We start from the raw sequence: 25,661 nt of genomic DNA on the forward strand, positions 1-25,661 counted from the left end.
TATAATTTCGAACCTATACATTGACATGAAAACATTTGCTAACTTTTTTAACTATGAAAATATTGTTTTTCAAAGGACTTTATACACTGCTTTTTCTATTAGTAATAATAAAAAAATTAACATAAAGTCTAATAATATAGCTTTTTGAACAAAGAACATTACACCAAAAACATAACCCTGCGTTTAGTGAATATCGCTGCAGTACTAGACTGACAAAGCTATTTACTAAACCACATTCTGACAAGAAATGCAACAAACGTTTAAAAGAGAACTGACCTTAAAAAAGATTGAAAAAATTACTGTTCTCTTATATTTCCTTTGCAGCTGCTGACAGTAATGCTTGTGTAACTACAGCATCTGAAACTGCGGACATCCCATTTATACAGTTTTCAATCAATAATCCTAATTTTACAATCCAGTAATCAATTTCAAATATAACAGTCATAGCCATAGCAATAAAAATATAAACAGTAAATATTAGATTAGAAGTGTATGGCTTTAATTCTGACATCAGGATGTATTGTTAACACTTGAAAAACATACATAATTCTGTCTTTATAAATAAACATAAAACACAATACATTTGTACCTCTAATTTTATTAATTTTAAACTAAAAAATATATATATTTTTTTATTTGAATGTTATAACTACAAGTTATTTAATGTGCATATGCTTTTGACTTGAAAGCTGTCTCAGAGCTCATCTGCTTAACAATTTAATTCCCAGACGGACCCAGCTTTACGTTACCTTCTCAAAAAATATAAAGTATTTATGAACCAGCTTCTATGTTACTCTATTGTCTATTTCTGTCTTCTTGAACCAATATTCTGCATCAGGAAAAGGCCTTTCACATTGAGCCTGGTTCTGCTGGTTTCCTTCTGTTTAAAGGTAATTTTTCCTCTCCACTGTCTCTGCATGCATGCTCAGTGTGGCGCTACATGCTCATTCAGGAGGAAAGAATTCTCCTAAAATCCATCTCACCATAGAGCAATATTAACCATTCTGCCTGTATCATTCAATTGCATTTGATTTCTAAATTGCATTGAGATGACATGTTGATAACAGAATTATACTGTAAGTAAACTGTATTATATCAAATTCTCATTAACTTTCAGTTGCTTTGTTTAAATTTAAAATTCATTAGTTGCCATTGAACATTGAAAATCTACAAGCTCATAATCAGACTGCAAAACTAGAAGTATCCGTAATCAGTTTATACTCTCAAATATTGTGATTGTCACAGTAATTATTTGTCACTAACTATTATGTATTTAAATGCAACAATTTTCTTTTTCAAGACCTTAAACCTCAACATAACACATCATCATAAAATAAAATAAAAATTAACTAACAACAAACAGGACCCTCAGGCGGGTGCCTGTTCAATTCGTTCAGTAAATAAAATGAACCGGTTCACTGAGTCGGATCTACTTACTGGAACTAGATAAACTTGTCACATAGACGTCCCAGTGTCAACAAAACTGAGAAGTGCTAAGTCACTTTCATCTGAAAATTAAAAGAAAAAAAATACTAATAATTTTTTTAAATATAGTATTTTATATCAAAACCAATAAAGTTGTTATTTTTCTAATTTTAATTCGTCCTAGTTTAAAGTAGTTTTGTCTTTCCCTCGTGTTTTAAACTGACAGTGCGCGCACGTTCTCGTGAGGTTTCTGCCAGCGAGCGCGCGCGGGTCTCTGTGTGAGTAGTGTGTGTGTTCTGTTATTTTCCGGTGTGGCAAGCAAATTTAACATAAAATCAGCTTCTTCTGACTATCCGTAATTACTTCCTATATATATATATATATATATATATATATATATATATATATATATAAAGTTTTGACCTTGAAAAATTACATTTGACTATCCTGGATGATTCTTATTTCAATTTATCTTCAATCATCTTCATTTAAAATGCGACACATTCAGAATTATAATCAAGATATCTTAGCAAAACTATTGTCTTCATCTAAGCCTTCAATTGTATGTTAGATCCAATTCCAACCAGGTTATTTAAGTAGGTATTCCCTTTGATCTCATCCTCATTTTAGATGTGATTAATCTATCTCTGTTACAGGGATACGAACCAAAGGTTTTAAGATTGCTGTAATTAAACCTTTGCTAAAGAAACCGTCTCTTGACCCAGATGACTTGGTCAATTATAGACCTATATCCAATCTTCCTTTCTTATCTAAAATTCTTGAGAAAACAGTTGCCAAACAAGTGCGATCACTTACACCATAATGAACTTTTTGAAGAGTTTCAGTCTGGCTTTAGAGCTCATCATAGCACTGAAACAGCTCTGGTGAAAGTCACTAATGATATTCTCATGGCCTCAGATAATGGACATGTATCTGTGCTTGTCCTGTTGGATCTCAGTGCTGCATTTGATACAGTTGATCATAATATTCTTTTAGAAAGACTTGAATATTTTGTTGGAATTAAATGATCAGCACTAGACTGGTTTAAATCATTTTGTTCATGTTAATGACAAATCTTCCTCATGCTCAAAGGTTACCTGTGGAGTACCACAGGGATCAGTGCTAGGACCAATTCTCTTTACTTTATACATGCTCCCAATCGGTAGAATTATTAGACTGCATGGGATTAATTTTCACTGTTATCACTGTTACCCAGCTATATCTGTCTTTAAATCCAGATGAAGCTAACCCATTACATAGATTACAGGCATGTCTTGAAGACAGAAAAACCTGGATGACTTTTAACTTTCTCCTTCTAAATGCCGAAAAAACAGAAGTTATAGTCTTTGGACCATAGTCTTTGAACAATAAGCTGATTAGTCAATCACTTCAGTTGGATGGAATTAAACTGATTTCAGGTAATAAAGTAAAAAATCTTGGTGTTGTTTTTGATCAGGACCTGTCAGAAATCCCATATTGAATAGGTTTTTAGAATTTCCTTCTTTCATCTGCGGAATATTGCAAAAATTAGAAATCTCCTGGCCAGGATTGATGCTGAGAAACTAGTCCATGCATTTGTTACTTCAAGGCTGGACTGTTGTAATTCTTTGCTATTGGAAAGTTCACAAACTGTAGTTAAAAAACCTTCAGCTGATCCAAAATGCTGCAGCCAAGTTCTAATAAAAATTAAAAAGAGAGATCATATCTCTCCTATCCTGGCTTCTCTTCATTGGCTTCCTGTTAAATCCAGGATAGAATTTAAAAACCTCCTTCTCACATATAAAGCCTTAAATGGCCAAGCTCCATCTTATATCAGAGATCTGATTGCTCCTTATGTCCCTAACAGAGCACTTCGCTCTCAATCTGCAGGTTTAGTAGTTGTTCTAAGAATTTCTAAAAATAGAATGGGAGGCAGATCTTTTAGTTATCAGGCTCCTCTCCTGTGGAACCAACTACCAGTTTTAGTCCGTGAGGCAGACATCCTGTCTACTTTTAAAGCTAGGCTTAAAACTTTCCTTCTTCATAAAGCTTATATTTAGAGTGGCTCAGGTTATCCAGTGCTATCTCTATAGTTATGCTGCTATAGGCTTAGACCGCTGGAGGACATAGGGACTCCCATTTCATCACTCTGCTTTATTTTATCTCTATTCTCCCACTCTGCAGAATCTGTTAGTTCAATCTCTAACGTTATGTTCTCTGTGCTTTTTCTCATGGTAACTTTGCTCCATCTGTTCCTGTTTGGCTAGGACACCATCCTGGAGAGAAATATCAGCTGTGCTGCTACCATCAACACCTTTGTTTATAGATGTTGGCCTGTTTTCCAGTGTAGTCCTGTTTCTCTGACTCTAACTGGCTGGATGTGTTCTCTTCATCCTCTGACATGGGAGCTGGCTTGGAACTCGTCTGCCTGGCTGTGTGTTTCCTGGATGGGGCCGCCTTTTACAGCTGCTTTTTGTATCTCTGCTTCTGTCTCCTTGAACCCCAGTCGGCATCGGCAGATGGCCGCTCACACTGAGCCTAGTTCTGCTGGAGGTTTCTTCCTGTTAAAAGGGATTTTTTTCTCTCTACTGTCGCTACAAGCATGCTTAGTCTGAGAGATTGCATTTGAGTCAATGAGTCGATGCAATCAACTGGTTTTCCTTAGAAAGAAGGCTTTGAATCAATTTGACTGTATGATCTGATGAACTGTAAAGTGCCTTGAGATGACATGTGTTGTGAATTGGCGCTATAGAAATAAACTGAATTGAATTAATATTTTTCAGACTAATTAATGGTAAATGTGACAAAATTTAGACTAGTCAGAATTTCAATGGAAATATCTGAAATTGCTATTTATTTAACCCTTGTCTAAATATAAAAAGATATCTCTTAGTGAACTACTACATCTAGTTCGATCTGGAACGTTAGTGTGGTAAAGCTGATTTTATGTTAAAACGGCCTGCCATATCCGGGTTGTTCTCAGGCAGGCAGTGTCGGTGGTGGTAGTGGCGCTGCTGCTGCCAGCTCACACTTCCACCGAGAAGCTGAGGTCAAACTTGGCTGTCTCTCATTTCTCTGTCTGTGACCGGGGCCGCATCATCACCATCATCATCACCATCACCATCATCATCATCATCATGGCGGATCAAGGCGAATCTCCGAATATCGTCCACCATCCGCAGCCTACAGCCAGCTGGCCAATTACCAGGGAGTCCTACGAGCTGCAGGGAGTTATAGGTTAGTACCCGGAGATGCGGGGTTGTTATGGTGCGGAAGCAGCAAAGGGGTACGTTGTGTCGTGAACGAAGGAGAAGGGGCCTACCGGCTTTTTTCTTTATAATAAATAAATAAAACATTTTGTATGCAGCCTACTCTCCGTGCTTTGAAATGCGGATGTAACTGCCGCTGACGGAGTCCACAGTGGATCTGCGCAGACAAGGCGGAATCAGTGTCTCTGCACCGGGGTATAAATGTCACATTGAATACAAGCAGGCACGGATTAAAGAGCTCAGAGCTGAAGAGATCGGCTACAAGTTTATTAGTTGTTACTGAAATCACAGTGTGTGCGCCCTTCCTCTGCTGGCAGAGAACACATCAAATCATCCCACATTAGAGAGGTCTACCATGGAGTTTTTAAAATGAACTAACTTACCAGCTAGTGCTAAATGCAAAAACGTTTCAGTGTCAATAATATTATTAATAATTATACTATAACATAAATCAAACATAATTTCCAATGCAACTGCATTTTTCTTCCCTTTATAAAGTATGGGATTTTTTTTTTGAAGAACAGAAAAAACACAAATCATATAATTGTATCATTAAGTTTGTGATAGCATTTTATAGTTTGTAGATTGAATTCTTAAGTGTTTAAAGTATTTCCATTCTCCCTGCCGGAACATAAAGAATTCAAATGTGACTAAAATGTGTGATTATACAAATAAAATAGCAGCATCCATTTTTTTTCCACTTTTAGTTGAATTTGGCCATAGTATTTCATCATTGTGTTACAACTTATTTATTGCATGCATCAACCTTTATTTGGATGACAAGTCATCTGCTCTATTATGGCATTCCCAAAACATGTCATAACATGATTATGCTGCTCAAAGCAGCTATTTAGATGTACACACAAACTCCTTCTTCTCACTGTTTGACATAAAACAGACTAAAGTATACCTGTTTTAGGTTAATTAAGATTATGATTTATTTATATTTGTTAAATGATAGAGTAATGCAATTAATTTTTTAAATTCCATTATTTTGACCGTTTACAGGCTTACAAGAAGTCCACTTATCTTGCAAATGTAGCCATTCATTAAGGGTAAAGACTAAAATTCTAGTTTTTAACAGGATATTTATATGTCTTTGAAAATGAGAGTGCATTCAGGAAGAGTAATCTGTCTTTTTATGTTGCTTTTGGAATATTGGCTCCTTCTTCTATGAGCGGCTTTTCAGGATATGTCAGTATAAAACTTATTTCACTGCTGATGTCATGCTTTATCCAGCATCTCTACATGGTAGACATGTAAGAATGAGGAAACTGTCAGATTTTTGCGGGGTCTATATCTTTGCTGATTTCCTGTCGTGATCCAAGACAAGGAAGTGGTGTCTTAGGGATGATGACCTAAAATATTTCCACAGCTCTTCCTTCACCATCTGATGTTAATGAAAAAATCAGAAGCTTAAAAACCCATGATAATGTTATCTCGGCATTCTTAAAGTGGTGTGTTGTAATTTTTGTGTACAGATACCTTAATTAAAACTCTGTATGAATCCCTCTTATTGTGCTGGTATGTAGAGATTGTGTGACAGTAAACTTCCTGTTTCATTAAAACAGGAAAAGGTTATCAGTTGAGATAAACTCAAATTTTCCTCTCTCACCTGTGTCTCATTTTTCACTATATTGCTTCCAGCTATTCCTGTGACCTCTGCTGTCTTGGTACTGTCATCTGTGTCATGTGTAGGACTCTACAGTGAGCGTACTCCATCCAACAGGTGGAGGATATTATTGGCATGTAAAGTCTGAGTTTCTGACATTTGTAATATGAAAGCTGACAGATGCTAGATGCAGAACAATCCTTTGCTATGCCTCTATTATACTCTCTGATTTAGCAAGAAGGACATCTTTGAGATGCTGGGTTCAGATCACTGTGTTTTCCATTTTACACTTAGGGATTTGCACAAGGGGCAAAAAGTTACATTTTGGTCTCATTCAGTCAGAACACAATCGTTAACCCTATTCTCTACATGGCTTTTGGCAAACCTTACACAGAACCTCTTATGGTGAATCTTCCACAAAAGCCAGATAGTTTTCCTGTCAACAGATTGTACCACCTGAGGTTTTGAGCTTTGCAGCGACTCCAACAGCACTAAAAGGCCGCTTCTCTGAATGATGTTCTGCTTTTCTGGCCTGTCAATTCATGTGGAGATTTTGTTCTGTCCTCATGACGCTGTTTGCTCTAATGTTCTCAAATAAACCCCTGAGGCCTTTTTTAGCGGGATTTATACAGAGATAAGATTACATTAATGTGAACTATAACTACCTATTAGTGGACTTCTGAAACTAACTGGCTGCACTGGAATTAATTTAGGATGTTACATTAAAAGGAGATAAACGTTTATCTCAAATACTCTGGTAAACTTTAATTATCAAAGAATAGAAATACAAAAATGCATCACTCCTTAATTAATGCACTCCTGCATGTTGGTTTATAAAATGAAATCAAAGTTGAATGCAAAGTTTGCAGTTGGGCCTTTGTCATGTTAGAAAACCTGTGGAGTTGGTAAGGAGTTGTAGAAGCTGTCCGTCATTGTTCTCACACACAGCAGTCACATCTCACATGACATAAAGCATGCCTTATCTGCCAGTGACAGTTGGCAGTGTGCTCTACGTCGCAACATTTTGATGCGGTCATGTCATCGTGTTTGAAAGGAGAGATGCACCCTGCTTGCATTTGCTCCAGTTGTCACACAAACGCCTTGAAGCGATGTTGAAATGTAAAATCCTCCAGCTGTGCATGTGACGCGAGTCCCTCTTGGCCCATATCCCCCTGTGCTGATTTGTGGCTTGATTCCAGGCAGTGGGGCCACAGCTGTGGTGCAGGCAGCCCTGTGTACCCCTAGACAGGAGCGCGTGGCCATAAAGAGGATCAACCTGGAAAAATGCCAGACCAGCATGGATGAGCTGTTGGTGAGCACATTAATTAAATACGGGCTATTTTCTCAGCTTTGTATTTTCTTTCTCTGTATTTTACTGCTACATTAACACTGGTAGCTGTGCACAGTATACTATTTTTAAATAATAAACATTTATATGATCAAGATAAATCCTTAGATCTAAAAAGTTTGGATCTAGAATTTGCTTTATTTTCTTAAATGTTGTTGTTTTTCTTTTCCTGCAGAAAGAAATTCAATCTATGAGTCAGTGCAGTCACCCAAACATCGTGACCTACTACACTTCCTTTGTTGTGAAGGATGAACTTTGGGTGGTGATGAAGCTCTTGAGTGGAGGTGAGCTTCATATAATTCTGAAGTAATAATGCTAGAAATGGGAGTACAATTTATAAAAAAAAATTACATTAAGACCAATAGAAAGGTATAATATTAATACTGAGATTTTATATGAAATGTATGGTTTTTGTTAAAACCTGTTCAATCAGGCTGACTTGACAGTAGTACAGCAGCCAGGGAGTGTAAGCCATAAGGCAGGGGTCTGCAACGTGTGGCTCTTTTGCCCCTCCTCTGTGCCTCTTAATTGTGGCTATAAAGTAACAATAAGCCAATTAATAGTTTTGAATGCAGTGTAAAAACAAATACCAGTTTTAGAAGCTTTAGCAGTTTTTTAAAGGAACATTTCAGTTTAATTTTCACAATAGAATGACAGAATTGCCAGAAATATGTTTTAGTGTCTATTTTTTTGACAGTAGCTTGGCAATAATGTATTTTTTCTTCTTTTTTTTGTTACATATAAATAAAATCATATCTTATAGAAGAAAAACCACCCGTTTTATGAAATATTTATATTTTCTGTTGTTGAACCTAAAAGTACAAAAAAAATCTTTTGGCTGTTTAAAATGTCTAAAGATTGCTTTCAGCAGATATTTAACAAAAATAAGTTGTATAATAAGCCGTTTAAAATTCTTAGCTCAAAACTAGAGATGCACCTATCTGATACCTGGATCAGATATCGGCTCTGATTTTGACCAATATTCTGAAATGGATATCGGCGATCAGATCATTGGAGATCCAATTCCGTGTACTTAACATTAATCTGTTATTCCTTTCTTTTTGCTGCTTATGTATGCTTTATTTGTTCATAAGTGATGTAAAGTACATTTATATCTGTGTTCATTTGTTACCTTTTTTAAAAACAATATTTATATTAAAAGCTAAAGCCTTCACTCACATGGAAGATATACGGTTCATTTACTGGACAATTGAATCGGATCGGTATCAGACATATGCTGTAGTCAGTGTTTTAGAAACCATCGTACTTACTGTTGCTCATTTATTCCAGATGCTTATTTCCAAATGAAAGTCAATTTTAAAATTCATTTGGAAATCAGGATCAAAAAGGCTGGGAAACACAGCATCTAAGTTGCTTTGTGTGTTGTTAAAGTTTTCACTGTTAGTGATGATTTAGGGAGCCATGTCATAAGTGAGCATTAGTGCAGTTTAACCAAATCTAGTTAGAGTTTTATATGTGAAAAAAAAAAAAAAATCATTTTTATGTGATTTTGGAATATTATATTTAGAAGAAACTCTTTTCTCTTTTACTGGGATCCTCCTTAACATGCTTAATTTCATAACTTTGTGGACAGCTAGGGTCTGTGGCAATGGCCTCTCTGTGGAGGATGTCAGTAACTGTTGGAGAGTCATCCCACAGCCTTTCCACTAACTGTTATCACATAGCATTGTTATATTAAAAAATCCTTGGCCTTGTGTTTTTAATTTAACATATTAATTGTAATAGTTGTGCAACCTAATTCTGTTAAGGAAGGAAATTCAGTAGAAATTTCCGAGTTTAAGCAACACCTAGTACCACCTACCAAAATTTGGTTTCAGTCAATCACTGTAACAAATGAAACAGCAGCAGATGCCATACGAAAATATAAGTTACACTTTAATGCTCCTGCAGGCAAGAATCCACAATCATAAAACTTAACAGTAATTTATATTTGAACTATATACCTGAGTGTGTTATTATAATGATGTGTTTCATTTATGTGAAATCATAAATGTTTTCCAAAGAAATCTCATCTACTGAGATGCACAACTATTTGCTATAATAATATGTTCTTGCAGGGCTCCGGTAAAAAGACATTAAAACAAGTGCTACTGTTTGCAAAATATTTTTTCTTGTGCCTTGTGTCGTCTAGGCTCCATGCTGGATATAATTAAACATTCAAGCAAAGAAGAGGATAAAAATCTCAGAGCTTTTGATGAGCCCATTATTGCCACGATATTAAAGGAAGTTCTAGAGGGCCTGGACTATCTCCACAGAAATGGACAGATTCACAGGTAACACTTTAGGCTTGCTGTCATTTATTCTTTCTAAATTAAAGATCATCCTAATAAAAAGCTAATCTGAAAAATGTTTTAGTAGAAATAGTTACTTGTTTTTTTTAAAGCCAAAAAAAGCAAACATCAAAGAAAATTGGGATGAAACTGATTAACGAGCGGCAAAAGTAAAATCCTAAACTGAAACAAAGTGCTCTTTGTGTTGTTCTGTGCGCGTCCTGGATTTCAAGGTCAGTTTAAGTGGGGGGCGTAAACGTCCATAAGCCCCTTGGGCAGAGTTCTAGATTGTCATGGTCAGTGGGATCTGTTAACATGAATCGAAGAATTGATGCCCTTGCATGTGCTGTGATGTTTCATTGAATTATTGTTTTGTTGACCTCAGGGATGTGAAAGCTGGAAACATCCTGCTGGGAGAAGATGGATCTGTTCAGATTGCAGGTTTGTTGTAATATTGCTTTCTCCTCTGCTTGTTTTCTTCTTAAAGGGCCTTCCTAATTTACAGTACAGGTTAGAGCATTCATTTCTGAGGTTTAAATGGATCTATTTTTTTAAATCATATTTGCATCACTTTGACTGCATTTATTTGAAAAACAAAAAACAAAAAAAAACTGCTTAGATTATGTATTTATGGGTGAATTTTAGTTTCTGCATGGCACCCAAAACTATTTTACTTTATCTGGTGGCAAGCATCAATAATCTGCAACATTTGGGTTCAGTTCAGGAATTGAAATGGAAAGTTTTCACTATCTTGAAGTGGAATTTCCATGATTCATCCAGGGCATGGAAGATGTGAGGACAGGTTTTTCTGCATAGCTTTTACAGAGGATGTTCCTGGTTTGGGTAAAATTCCATATAAGAAGGAATGTGGCTCCATGGACCGGAATTCAAAACCAGATATTTACAGTTTATGTTATTTTGATGACTTGGACATCTGTAGTATTGATTATGCTGGGTTGGTCAGCTGGAATTAAAGAGGGACGGTTTATCCCATGATAAGAGGGAGCCTTGTCACGCCAGTATGGATCTGTCACCATCAGAGCACAACAAAACTACCGAAATATTAGAAATTGTTAAAATTAAAATTTGAAGGAAAATTGAACATCTCTTTATACAGTAACCCTGTTAAACATAAATCTGTATGCAGTTAAGAATATTTAACAGTAGTTCTGCCTTTTATAAATTTCTGTCTGTGTCTAAATCCAGCAAACTCAAATATTATTTAAATGTTCCTGAAAAAAATCTCATTTTTGTTTGTTGGTATCAGCTTTTTGTTTTGTTCTATACAGATTTTGGTGTAAGCGCTTTTCTAGCTGCAGGGGGCGACATGACGAGACACAAAGTTCGAAAGACTTTTGTTGGGACGCCGTGCTGGATGGCTCCAGAGGTGATGGAACAGGTGAGTCTTTTAAATGACAATGGCTGTTGATTTTGAAATATATTTTCTTCTGTGATGTTGGTTTTAACCTTAATATCTTGAACTTCCAACAGTTGCTTCCATAGCTATCGACACCTACTGTAGAGAACCATAAAGCACCTGCAAATATATATATATTTTTATTTGAGTTGCATAGACTTATAATAAAATAAGTCATGATCTACAATCATTGTCCTGCCCACTTCATATGTTGACATAAAAAACTGGTCCGTATTTAGTATAATAGGTCAAATTCCCTGTTCTTAGCTGTTTAAATTATTGCTTTGACTGCAGGTATGGGGGGGCTTTTACAAGTTGCTACTTTTCCTTAGCCATTTTCAGACATGTCATGCATACCTACCATATGTGATTGGCATGTTCTGATACCCTTTTTTCTTGGCGAAACAGGAAATCCCCGAATCACTGATTAAAAATTCTCTGAGACTTTGATAAATGTTTTATGTGCAAAAGAAAAAAAAAAGAAAAAGTAAGCCAAGTTTTCTCAACTGACAAAATAACAAAAAATATGTATTATGAAGGCATCAAATAAAAAAAAAAAGAATACATTTGGAAAAGAAACAGTAGCAAGAAGGAATATAGTACATCAGCTGGGATCTTTTTCAAATTGTTTTTTTTTTAACGTTAGATGATTTAGGCTTTTACAGAACTTTATCTGGCATGTGAATACATACAAAAAACGTTATATGCCCCTAATGTTTGAGTTATACTGATCACTAAAAATTTTGCTTTTAAAGAAATCCACTGAGATATGAAGGCCTTACATAAACCTTATTATTTATATGACTTCTGCAGGTTCGAGGCTATGATTTCAAAGCAGATATTTGGAGTCTTGGAATTACAGCAATAGAGTTAGCAACAGGCTCTGCACCTTATCACCGCTACCCTCCAATGAAGGTGAGTGTTATGGACAAAGCATTCCTTCATTTTTTTAGGTTTGCACACAATATCAACGTTAGCATCTTTTTTAGCCAATGTTGGTCATTATTAATCATATGATATCACTCCAATAAGTAGAATGGGGCTGATGTTAACAACCAGTGTATTTTCCTTCTAGTTACTGCTGTTTTTGTTTCAGGAGGGGGTGGGGAGGGGATTGGTCATGTGACAGTGATGCAGTGGAGGATTATGGGTGTTTTACTGAAACAAAGCAATGTCAGAGCTGTGGTTAGTGTTTCATAGTTTCCAAAGGGTGGGGAGTACATACTGTGGCATCTGCCCATAATGACAATATTAATACTTGATATTTATATCTGCCCAGATTTTTCATATGGCTGAATCCCTTATTAGTTTTATTGTATTAATTTACTTGAATTGCCATAATAAATAACAAGACCCACAGGTCTTAGCCGTCCAGTAGCATCCAGTCTTATGCACAGATTCATATTCAGTAACTTTAAGTCTGATTCGGCCCTTGTTATATTAAAATGTTTTCATGTCCAGTGCAGAATGCCAGTGAGTAAACAACTAAGTAACATCATGCAGTTTCATTAGTTCAAACATTTTTTATTCCCTCTTTCTTTTAAAAATCCAAATATGTATGTCATGTATCTGAAAAATCCTTCCTTTATTTCCTTTTTTTAAAATCTATCCCAACAAGTTTTTCTGTGGCAGCTGTTTGGACATGTGGGTGTTTAAAAAAAAACAATATTCTTTATGCTTTCAGGTTTTAATGCTTACTCTACAGAATGATCCACCCACCCTTGAGACGGGTGTTGAGGACAAGGAAATTCTCAAAAAATATGGAAAATCATTTCGAAAGCTTATAACAATGTGCCTTCAGAAAGATCCTGCAAAAAGGTTTGTACCAAGAGATGTACCGTTAGATCTGTCAAAGATTAGAGCCGAGGCAGTGTGGCCTCAATGATGAGTTGAAACTTTTAGAGTGCTCCATTTCTGGACATTTATAGTCATTACTTTTCTTTCAAAGCCATAAAGTTTAACAATCAAAGCCTTTCTTAAGTTTGCATTACTTATCTTAGAGCTCTTATTTTTATAAGCACTCTTGAGTCTATTATTTTAGTTTTTTTCCAATGGCATTTCTCTGTTTTATCTTTAGGCCTACAGCATCTGAGCTTTTGAAGTGTAAATTCATCCAAAAGGCTAAGGTATGTGTTTCATCTCAAATATGTGGCGTACTGTCTCTGTTTGGTTTTGTTATGAATATTTTGCTTGTGGAGAGAAGCCAGCTGTTCAAGTGGCTCAGGCCGTGCGTTCTGGAAGATTTGTGCTTATTTCTGATGGTTACTCATGATTTCATTCAGCACATATTAAGATATTCTCAAAATATATACCTCCGCAAATCTTCCCCATGGTTGCCTGCAGAGTCATAGCGGAAATTGCCAGGTTGACATTTATGCAGCAGACAACTATAGTATCTGACATAAAAAAAAAGTTAAGCCACAAAAAAATCGTTGCTTAAGAACCTGCTTCTTCATAGTGCGTCTTCACAGCATAATAACGTAAAGCATAGTGAAAGGAAAGGGTGTGGGAGTGTGGAGTAGAAGTATTCAGAACTACTAGAGGCATGGGTTTATCAATGGAGTCTTTAACTGGTTTGCATTGTTAAATCTGGCATCTTCTTCTTGACAATCCACATAGATTCTCTGTTTTGTACATTTACAGGTCATTTCAACACAGCTAATAACAATGCAGGTAGTACTTTTTGGTGTACAGGTACCAAGTTGTGCTGGAAAATAAAATGTACATTTCCATAATGCTTGTCAGAAATGGGCTTACATGTTTACATTGGATTAGTAATTGATAAACGAGTGGAGCAACTCCGGGAGGTAAAATGATTTTTCGAATCATCGCTTACTGTGGTATCTTCACCTTCCACCTTAAGCAACTTGGATTATGTACCTCTTCACTACTTCTCCAGATTTTGGGAAAAATAAGTGAAACATTGTTATTGCGTTGCATTTAAAGTATTCCTGCAGCTGTAAGCCACATGACATCTCTGAAGAGTCACAAGCCTTATTCCATAAAATGATAGCTATCAGAACTTTAGATAATTTGCAGATTTGACAGCATGATGGATGGGTGATTATCAGCGTTGTATTGGGTAGAGGATGCACATTTCAGTTGGGGTCTAATTTAGCTGTAATTTGCTGCAGAGGGTGTAACATTTTCAGATGTACAACATGGATAATCTCTAAATTAACTGCCAAATATCCTCTTGCAATACTGATTAAATTAAGACTTTAAATATGATTTAGAAAGATTAATCTTAAGGTCTCACTGTTCACCCTCCAGCTGATTCACTTATCATGTGTTCTTTAAACTTCCATGTCCAATGTTTGCTAAAATCTGAATGCTTTTTTTTTATAGATAACTAACCACTTGTGGTTTTCATGCCTTATTATTCAGCTCTGATCATTTTTTTGTGTCGCCTTATTTCATCTTGCAGAACAAAGAATATCTTGTTGAAAATCTTTTAAGTCGTGCACCAAAGATTTCTCAAAGAGCAAAAAAGGTATGTTTAAATGTTTTTTTGCCAGATGTATGAACATTGTTCTTGCTTAAACATGAAGAAAACATGTGGATAGGTAAACTACTTTCAATCAGGACGTTGAATTTACAGTCAACACAACGTATGCACACTGTCTTCTTTTGGCACCTTCAACACCTTTTGTCCTGTTGTGTAGATTACGTTAAAATGCGGGCCACAATCACATAAGAGTCACGCTGTGCGGATCCACTGAGCCAAGTGTTAGGGTCACTTTAAGAGCAGCTTCCTGCATATGTCAAGACAAACCTGGATAAATGGATTGTTAATATTAGGTTGAAAATCTGTTATGGGGAACTTGGAGGAAGTGCAGTTTTTTAGGCACAGCTGATGTCGACTTTATATAATAATCCCCCTGGATGCCCGGGACTCAATGGGATCAGAGGTCTGGGCAGCTGAGTGGAGGGGTGGAAATTCACTGACATGGTTTAGACTAAATAGAGGGCATAGTAGACAGCATTAGTGTGTGTGACGTTGCAGTTACGCACAAACGGGTAAGATGTCAGGAGATTGTTGATGGTTTATATTTAAAATACAGACTGAGCTTTGGTAACAATAACAGAGGGAAATGATACAGGCTACTATAATATTCAGGAGTTCTACTACAAGCACAAACGCCACGCTTTGCTAATTAACTATCGTACTATTATGTAAATTTAAAAGAAAAAGAAGCTTCAGTTTTTCAGAATATAACCTTGTTGACCTTTGGATTTATACATCTTTAAAGACAAGGAATACTGACATGGCTGCTTAGTGGAACAGTGGGTAGCAGTGCTGCCTTGCAGAAAGAAGGTTCTGGGTTTGATTCCCGGGAAACTCTGCATGGAGTTTGCATGTTCTCCCTGAGCATGCGTGGGTTCTCTCCGGGTACTCCAGCTTCCTCCCACAGTCCAAAAACATGACTGTTAGGTTAATTGGCTTCTCTAAATTCTCCTTGGGTGCGAGTTTGTGCGTGAATGGTTGTTTGTCTCTATGTTGCCCTGCGATGGACTGGTGACCTGTCCTGGGTGTACCCCGCCTCTCACCCATTGACTGCTGGAGTTAGGCACCAGCACCCATTGCAACCCTACTTGGGAGTAAGCATGTTAGAAAATGGATGCATGGATGGATGAATACTGACATGCAAATTGCTTTTGGGTATTATTACATATTTGGGAATATGCTGTCTTAGCAAGTCCCTTTACATTTGCAGTGCTATGCAAAAGTTTTAGTTTGTTTTTTTTTGGAATGAGGCTCTATTAAAGAAAATGTTGCAGCAAATAATGTTTTTGGTGCCTTTAGATTTCATAGTCTAAATAACTGGAAAGGTTTAAAGCTAATGTCTAGTTTGTTCTGCTACTGCTATTTTCTTCACCTTTAAAATTATTTAACCTTTGAGCTGATTGTTCACCAGGACACAGAGGAATACTTTCACAGGAAGTGAAAGTAGGAGCCTCTACAACACCAGAGAATTTCTGGTATAAAGCACCTACTTGAAACAAAACATGGAAATAAAATCTCTTCTACTAAACAAGCATAAAAATCCTTCAAAATCCATAAAATACATTTCCCTTTAATGCTTATATTTCAGGTGAGTACAGAAAAAACACCGGTGTAGGGCCATCCGCTACCTCCTTTTCCTGTGGTAACCCACCCAAGTCTGACAGCATTTTGAGTCTTTGAATTGTCTTAATCTGGTAAAAGTCTTGTTATGGACTGGCTGTCAGCTTCTTCGAAGAAACTAATCTGGATTTATTTATTTTGAATGAGCAAGTCAGAGCTATCTACTGCAGGCTGAATATTGCCTGCTTAGCTTTTAAACAGAACCATTTTGCACAAGGTCTCAATTCTGTTACTTTTCAAAGCTTATTAATCTGGGTCCCTGGATGAGGATTTTCGTTTTTGAATCCGCTTATATAACCTTTCTTCAGACTTTTCAAAGGTCCTTCTAAGTTCTTTTGCAATGTTATTATTTTTTATTTATAGATGACTAAAATTATAAAATGCTCTAAACGTTTGACAAAACAGTAGTATGTCTATATGACAATGTAGCAAAAACAAAACTTAGATTTGCCTTTAAGCACTTTCTTTTTGCGCAGTTTGCTGATAATGACAGAATTAGTTCCCCTTTCTATAAACGGAGGCCATCAGATACAGTACAAAGACAACTTGAAATGAAGTTGAACAGTGGTGTCAGGCCCCACTTCCCTGCATGTTTCAGATGTGCCCCTGCTCCAGCAGACCTAATTTAATGGTTGTATTACCACAACAGAAAGGGCTTCTGTAGTCAACTAACAACTTAAAGCGTAATGCATATCTCGTGTTTTGTGTCAGGATTTTTGAAACAAATCTGCTTCCATTTCTTAAAAACCTGAGTTTAAGATACTGCTCATCTGCTTTGTTTATTATCTAATTACATCCTGCATTATAACAGACATAATCCATTACAATGACTTGGTAGTTTAATAAAAAAAAGGATAAAACTAGAGGAAATGTTTAAAATTTTATTGTAAAAGTCATTGTTAAATGATTACTAGCTTTCTGTAAAGAATGAAACATTGTGCAGGATTCATGCAGTTAAAGTAAGGTTGAATTCTGTTGATGACTTTGGTTGTAGGAGGTTTGCATCAGAGGTGATGCCCTTGCTATTTTTTGTGTCTTTGGCTAAAAGTCATCTAGAATTATTAACTCAGCAACATTGCCCAAAGCCTACAAAGACAGGCAGTACTGCAGAAACTCTACCACCCCAGGATATTGTGACCTTAACTGCTCGCAAACCGCTCCGTTTGCCTCCTCTCTTTGCACAGTCTCCTTAAATCTCTCGACCTTCTTAATCTGCAGCATTTCCCCTCGGCCATTTCACTCCTGTTGCTTGGCATTCTGGGGTTTTATGCTCCTACTGGTGTTAGTTTGTCATGCTGAAAATATTGCCATCTAGGGAACTAAAGCTGATAGAGTTTAAGACAAAAGACCTCGAGCTGTACAACTAGAACACCTCACCTCTCATTTTACAAAGGAATGAGAAGGAGATGACAGATCCTGTCAACAGGAAGGTAATCAAATATGTTATCTAATGTTTGGAATTAAAGCCATAAAAACAAATACTGGATGGGAAAAATATGTGGAAATGTTAGATCAGGTAAGGAATGTTGCATATAAGAATTTAATGTTAATAAAAGCAATTTTTTTTTTTTTGTGGGGTGGGTTATTGTTGAGGAGAATAATCAACCTAACCAGCAGATGGCGCTCAACACACACAAAATATCCTTCAAAATCTGCTTTTTAAATGTTCAATACTGCAACAAATGTGACGATGAATGATCAATTTACTACATGATAACAAAGCTCCAGAAACATAAAACAGATTTATAGTGAGTTTTATTCTATGGTCTAGTGGGTATTCAAAAACTTATTGAACTCAAAACGATGTTTTCTAAAGGCTAACTCTGAAAAAAGCTATTAATCTAGAATTTGCCAATCAGTCTGGATTTGTTTTGGTCAAGTACCAAGAGCACAACTGTGGGAGCATTTGTTTAAAGAAAATATTGGTAAGCTCTATAATGTTTTACCCAAAATACCTTAGAATTTGAATGTCTTGTAAGATCATATCATGAACATTTTATCACATTGCAGCCAAAATTTGAAAAGGATTTTATTTCCATCTACCAACAGTAATAACAGTTTCAAAAAATCTCTTTGTAAATACAGCATCTCTCAGTTTTATAGCCAAGGCGGATATCACCATATATTTCTGAATATCACTCAATTCGATATAATTTCGATTTTTACATAAACAAAATAAAAGTCTCAAAAAGTCCAGCACAGATTCCTGCACAAATATACGACAATTATTTGACCATGTTCATAAAACTCATTCAATAAGATATTTTAACATGTTTTAAACTGAAACCGTAAAAATACTCTAACATTCTGTAATCACAGACTTTAATGTATATTGAATTGTTGAATTGATTGAATACAATTTTTTAGGACATATATCTGATATAGAATTATTGTCCACTCCTTTTTAAACAAACTAAATCAGTTTCAGGTAAGAGGAAAACTGTTACTTTTAAGTGATTTTTAAATCCCAACAGTACAGTATTCATTTGCACCTATAACCCCCTTTAAATAGTTCCCCCTCAATAAAATAAAAACTTACCATCATCTTTAAAAAAAATCCCACCCACAGTAAAACATAGGGTTGGTGCTCTTCTTTAGCAGAGAAAGACAGGGAGAAGATGGAAGGATTGAAAGGAGCTAATTATATGGAAGTCTTGGAAAAAAGCCTTTTTAATGTTCGCAAAAAAACCTGCAGGTTCCATGACCCTAAATATGCAGCCGTAATTCGTTTTAGAGTTAAAAGCTAAAAACTTCCGGCAAAAAGGTTTGGACAATAGATGTGCAAAGCTGGTGCAGCCAAAAGACATGTTTTCAAATGTAAAAAAAGTGTCCACCCCTCAATAACATGAAAACATCTCCAAAAGGTGCAGGTTTTTGATTATCATCTGTCGAACTACAAAGTTCACGAGCCACGAATACATGAATACATGTGAGCTTGGTGGAAAGAACCCTTTAATATTAATGTGTGTTTCTCTGATAAAGGTGAGGAGAGTCCCCGGCTCTAGTGGCCACCTGCACAAGACGGTAGACGGAGACTGGGAGTGGAGCGACGACGAACTGGACATGGGCAGTGAGGAGGGTAAAGCGGCGGTGAATCAGGGCAGGGTACGTGAGGTACTACAACTAGACTACTTTCTTTCATAAAAAAAAAGTAGAGAGTTACAGAGCAAGGTTGCATCAAAACAAGTTATTCTGGTGTTTTATGTGAAGCAAAAACCAGCATGAAACTTTCCCCCTCTGTCTTTGACACCACTCATTCCTTCCCTAGTTGATCAGTTAGTTTTGTAGATAGCAGATGGCTGAGAGAGTCTGTCTAGAGTTTACTGTAATGAGCTGGAAGATGGTTATAAGTATAGCAGGCAGGGGGAAGCAGGGGGCATTGATCAAAGAGCCCTTTGATGAAGATGACTAGAGAAATAGCTGTAATGTGTGATGTAATAAGTCACTTTTAAGTACTGAACTAAAAAGTAAATTGCTGCTGAAGGAATATCACTTAGATTTCCTTTAATTTATCTCTGGCATGCTGTGTAGAAATGGTTTCACCATTAAAGAATAAAGAAGTAGATACTGACAGAGATGTGAATGAGATGCAAAACGTGGAAAATGAATGAAGTGTGTGTAATTGATTATTATGGCTCTAACTTTCTAAAATGTGTGATTGTTATCAGTAGCAGAATGGATGAACATGTGAATATGTTTTTTTTTTTCCTCCAGTCACGAAGGGTCAAATATGAGGCCAAAGACGTAAGTTAGATCCTCGTCTTATATCTTTAAAATTAAATTAAAATTCAGAATAAAAGAGGCGTTTAGTTATCCCATAAAAACAGCAAGTTGTGCAGCATTACAGCTAGAAATCTAGTTGAAATGCAATTTTTAGAATATGATTTTTGTTAGAATTAAAAGAAAAACCTTAAATTTAGGGCAATTTCACCTACATTTTGTGTACATTTTCATATTTTTTTGTAAATATTTTAAAGCCTTATATTGTTTTTATCCATATTTTTCTGGGGTTTTTTTCTAAGATGATCTTTAAATTCACAATTTTCACAACTATGCCTCTCATCTTCTTCCTCCTAGAATGAGGAAGATGCCAACAATGTCCCTATAGAAGGCTTGTCTGTTCAGCATCCCCAGGTGAGGGATTCAGCAGAAGCAGCACTAATTTGTCATGATTCAATGACCTTGATGCTGCAATGATTGTCTGTGTGTGCATAAAGTACATGTGCAGCTGTGTGTGTGTTAGTGTGTGTGTCTGTGTGTCTAAATGTGAAAGTATCTGTCTCTAGGATGGATCCTCTCAGCAGTAATAAGTCACAGAAAATGGCTGTCTGCCTGATAGTGCCAGCACAGTGGCCTAGGTGTATCTCAACTAAAGACTTACTACCATTACTAACACATTTTTGAAGGCTTTTGTCATTGTTAAGGTGAGCCAGAGCAGTTTTAGTGGTGGTCTTATGTCCCACTTAGAAATGAACTGGGCAGCTATATCTTGTCTGCATTTTTAAATCTTTCTCACATAAATGATAAAAAATAATATAGTGTCATAATAGTATCGTATGACTATCACATACCTTTGTGCCTTGTTCCTTTGCTTTTTCCCTTTAAAATTTCCCTTAAGATAAAAAAGTGGATTCAGTCTTACTGTTTATTATAGATTTGGCTCTTCATTCTGAAAACATGCTAATTTTCCATTGCATGACGTAATTTTTTATAGCCTATAAGACAAACTGCATAAAAACAGATTAATTCCCAGGTATTTTTGATGCAGGTGGAGCCATATGAGAATACACCCTTCATTGAAGGCCCTATGAACATGGTACTACGACTACGGTAAGGCTCAACATAGTTTCCTATATTAGTCACATGGCAAAATACACTCAGTATCTCTGAAAATTATTCCTTAAATTTTCCAATTTGAGACTGAAACATTTATTAGATTTTTGGGGGAAATTCTTAAAAGTGGAATGCTTTAGTTGTAATGCCAGCAGTCAATACTTTTGTTGAGACAGTTTTAATTGCAAAAACAAACAAAAGTCTTTAGAGGTACAGTATGCCTAGAGACTTAGATATGCTAACTTTGCACATGATGACACTAGAATCTTTGCCCTTTGTAAAATAGTTTGTCTAGTCAGATACTATGAAGAGAGGTTTCAAAAGAACATAGGTATGGTATTTGATGACACTAACACTTGAATGTGATTTTCGTCTAAATTCCTCCTTAATAGTTTTAACTGTAGCCCAGTGTTTGTGCCAAAAGCTAAGTGTCGTCTGGAATCATAAGTTTATGATAAATGTTCCCTTCGTCTGGTTTATCAGTTACGTTGATATTAAAACCTAACCCTGCTTTGAACTTTTCTAGCAGCTTTTTCATTACTTTAAAGTTCTATTCCTTGGTCTTTGTGCTGGTGAAGATTCCCAGTCATCCAGGTCATAGTCATTCAAAAAAAAAAGAAATTAAAAACAATCCACTGGACTTTGTTTCCAAGTTTGAAGACGTTTCGCTTTTTGTCCGGGAAGCTTTTTCAATTACAAATGTTCTTTGTAATGCTGTGTGCTTAAATGTTTTTCTTAACAGACCTCAAACGGATTCCCTTCCAGATTTTTTCGACTAAAAAAAATTTCAATCTACATAAGTAATTTTTTATAAAAATAAGTGCATTTTTTCTTAAATTGAGGAGGTAAGGGAGACTCTTTGCCAATGGAACAAGACAATTCACATTTAAAATAAGCAAAGAACAATTGCAATATCTCATTTCAAGTGCATAATATCCAATTATCTTATTTTAAGATTAAAAATCCTCATTCCATTGGCAAATCCTCTTATTTACCTAATCTAATTAAGGGTAAATACACTTAATTTAAGACATTTTTTCTTTATTTTGATAGTGTTACACTATCAAAGACAAAAGATGGCAAATATTTCATTTTTGTTTTTAGAGTAAATGGGAGCTTAACACAAATGCATGGGGCACTTTTTAGATATTAATTCATTCACATTGAGGTGCATTAAAAAATCAGCCATCCCAATAAAATACATAGAATTTTGTGATACAGAAATTGCTTCTATAAACAGCACTTTGAAAATTGTATTTTTTCTCCAATATCTTTTCACATCTTGTGAAAATTCAGCAATATATCATAAAACATTGGAGTACAAATATGTATTTTAAGTGTTTTTTTTTCTTTAAGTCACATTCTTTATCTCAACCGTAACAACAAGGCATTTTATTATTGCATGAACTGGAAATATGACTGTAAGTTACTAGGTTTTATCTGCTGCATTTGCTTTCACTTACTTTCCTTAACATCACAGTCTTTTTTCTGGCATGTATCCATATGTTGAATTGAAGAATTTCCATTCAGCCAGTAATTTAATGCTAAATACTCTGCTGGTAATAGTTGACTAAATTCAGTAGCTCAGTTTGATATACAGTTAAAGATAAAAAGTGATGTTACATGTTATCTACTCTGTTGATCATTTGAAAAGAAACGTAGATTAAGCTAACCAGAATTTGACGCATAGAAATGGACAACCGATTGTAGGTTTTTGGATTGTTCACAGCCTCCAGCTCCCTGGTGAGCCAGTTGCCAAGTGCTGATACGCTCATGCAGACATCTAAGGGCCCCCCTCCGGGCGTCAGGCACAGCACAGATTTTTTCGTATTTATATTCAGCAACAACACATACTTTAGGTCCAAAAACAACAGGTGGCAGCTTGCTGGTTACTGGAGAGGAGTGAGCACTTCAGTGTTCAGCACTCTGTTTCCTTTAGCTCTATAATCTAGTTGTGCTTACATACAGATAAAAACAATCAACATAATAGACCCAATAAAGCGAAAGCATCTTGTTTTCTTCATTTTAATTCACAAGATTTATTCATTTACCAATAGCATCTGTGAAACAAATTTTAATTAGAAAGACTAATGTGAATAAAAAAAAACACTTAAACGATAGATGTTATTGAAAAAAATTCCATACCATTATCAGCCTTTACTCCAGCCATGTTTTTGGTTTATTGAAGCAATATCCTTTTGTGTGATTTGAAAACAATAACTATTTTATCTTATAATAAGGAAAACTCTATTTGTATTATAAATGTTTCTTATATCATATTTAATGTTTTTTTTTTTCAGTTTTTTATAATGAACTAATTTCAGCAAACTTGATTTTAGAAACGGAATTAAGGCTTTATTTCACAGTTCACATTTTATTTACTCAGCTTACATTTTATGGCAATTTTCACTTCATTACAGATCTAATGTGTGTCTAATTTTCATTTCTCTGCTCTGAATAACATAAATTAGAATGCATATTTTTGGTTAGTTTTAGCTGTTTTCCCATTGACATATGTATTGTAAAGCAACCCTTAATCATTCGTAATTGTACTAAGTATGGTGTGGCTAGTGGGCAGCTGAGGTGCAGATGTGCAGCTTAAACTTCACCTTTTCCAAACCAAACAACGTGTAGCTCTTTAGTAAAATGTTTCGGAAGAAAAACTAGACAGATAGAAAAAAACCTTTGTTGGTTAGTAGAAGTACAGCTAAAGAGAACTTATACTGTTCAGCATATACTTTCCCAGTGTTGCAAAAAAAAGTGGTGTTTCCTTAGATATATTTCCAGTTTTAAAGATGTAATAAAAATGAAATTTAATGGAAATATTTTTTTCCAAAACAATGTATTACAAATGGGTTCAAAACAGAATAATAATTCTATAAAAAACATTTAATTCCTGGATTTCTCAGTTAAAAATAAACATAGAGTTGCTCTTCATATGCAGGTGAGGAATGTTTCAAACAGTTTTTGCCATTAAGATTTTTTAGAGGAAAATAGTCGACAACAGCACCATTCGGATTATTTTAAATTGGATTTAGAGACAGCATTTAGAAGTCCTGGAAAAACGGCTACAAACAATTTAAAGTGGAAATATGGTTATCATGTCATTGAATCTTAAATATTCAATACAAGACAGAAGCAACTGAATCCTGGGCTCACATTTCCCCTTGCTTAAAAAAACCTGTTATAGAAAAGACAGACTCACATAAATGTTAGCTGTGCTAACTAGACATCGTGTTAATATTGCTTTTTAGAGCAACTTAGTTATTTATTCTGGTCATTGATCCCAAGCTGTATCAGCCAATCATCTGAACAGACATTCTAAACGAAAATCTAACATATTTAATTTAAGGATTATTTTAACAGACTTCCTTTTACCTTTTAAAAGGATACGCTTGAGTCAATGAGATGGAGAATGTAGACTGAAAATTTTGAGGCTTTGCAAAACAGGGGCAAGAATATTCACAATTTTATAACAGATGTAGGTATTAAATACTACATCTATAACTTTATGGTAGCTTTAAGAGCCATTCTTATGGTGGTATATGGTACATATTTTGAAGGATTAAGTCATTATGGAAGCATTTGGATAAAATTGAATTAGGTGAACCATTTAAATGTTTGTGCTTGTACCATTTTTGTTGCCTCTTGTGTTTTTATTCTTTTGCTTACCGGTAATCTAGTTTGTATAATTTCAACTTAAAAGTTTGCAAAGCCGTCAAACTGAATCTCCAAGATCTGATATTTTTCTGGCCAGAAAGTGCAACATGAAAGCTGATCGCTGATAATATTAAACTCTTCAAATTAATGATGATTCCTTCATCAATTCCATCCTATGAAGGGCATCCATGTTAGACAGTGGCTGTATGGACTATCCAGTATTTTTCCAGTTTTGTGTGGCTCTAAAAATCTGTGGTTTTATCTAGAATCTAACAATAAAAAAGACTAAAAATAACCAAACATTAAGTCAGAGGGAGAAAGAAGAAGGAAGCTTTTTAGATGGGAAACTAGATTTTCTAACATGGACTGTCAGCTGTTCATTTTGCATTCAGTTTGTATTGCTAGTCAGAGATTTTATCTAGAAATCTAGTTTAGTGTGTTCTTCCAGCAAGTTGGGAAATCTGTGGAATTTGCTAATTTTAGTGCAAAAAACCCATAGAAGTTTTTTAATTATGCCGATGATAATATTTATATACAGGAAATTAGACCTGCATCTTTCAAAATTTACGAAATTATATATAAAGGTGTTAATTTGGAAACAAATAATTTATCAGTTTTTACTTATAAAAAGGCATATAATATATATATATACTTATACTCTACTTAATATTTAATTGAAAACATTTAGTTTGGTATTAC

General features: G+C 35.4%; 1 protein-coding gene across 4 annotated transcripts in view; it reads left to right on the top strand.

The window, feature by feature from the left end:
* The first annotated feature begins 4,367 nt into the window (after positions 1 to 4,367).
* Positions 4,368 to 25,661, top strand: part of stk39 (serine threonine kinase 39) — a 33,016-nt gene continuing 11,722 nt past the window's right edge. The window contains exons 1-14 of one of the 4 annotated variants that reach the window (XM_038280255.1): positions 4,368 to 4,641; positions 7,485 to 7,597; positions 7,809 to 7,917; positions 9,786 to 9,927; positions 10,310 to 10,365; positions 11,214 to 11,323; positions 12,155 to 12,256; positions 13,026 to 13,159; positions 13,419 to 13,467; positions 14,769 to 14,834; positions 19,452 to 19,574; positions 20,184 to 20,213; positions 20,547 to 20,603; positions 21,238 to 21,299. In XM_038280255.1, coding sequence (XP_038136183.1) covers positions 4,542 to 4,641; positions 7,485 to 7,597; positions 7,809 to 7,917; positions 9,786 to 9,927; positions 10,310 to 10,365; positions 11,214 to 11,323; positions 12,155 to 12,256; positions 13,026 to 13,159; positions 13,419 to 13,467; positions 14,769 to 14,834; positions 19,452 to 19,574; positions 20,184 to 20,213; positions 20,547 to 20,603; positions 21,238 to 21,299 — 1,253 coding nt within the window. In that variant the 5' untranslated portion in view covers positions 4,368 to 4,541. Of the gene's footprint in view, positions 4,642 to 7,484; positions 7,598 to 7,808; positions 7,918 to 9,785; positions 9,928 to 10,309; positions 10,366 to 11,213; positions 11,324 to 12,154; positions 12,257 to 13,025; positions 13,160 to 13,418; positions 13,468 to 14,768; positions 14,835 to 19,451; positions 19,584 to 20,183; positions 20,214 to 20,546; positions 20,604 to 21,237; positions 21,300 to 25,661 lie in introns of all 4 variants that reach the window. The other 3 variants (XM_038280254.1, XM_038280256.1, XM_038280257.1) reach the window with 3 other exon arrangements.

The sequence above is a fragment of the Cyprinodon tularosa genome, unplaced genomic scaffold (assembly GCF_016077235.1).
Source record: "Cyprinodon tularosa strain WSP-4 unplaced genomic scaffold, ASM1607723v1 ctg158, whole genome shotgun sequence".
NCBI classification, from domain to species: Eukaryota; Metazoa; Chordata; class Actinopteri; order Cyprinodontiformes; family Cyprinodontidae; genus Cyprinodon; species Cyprinodon tularosa.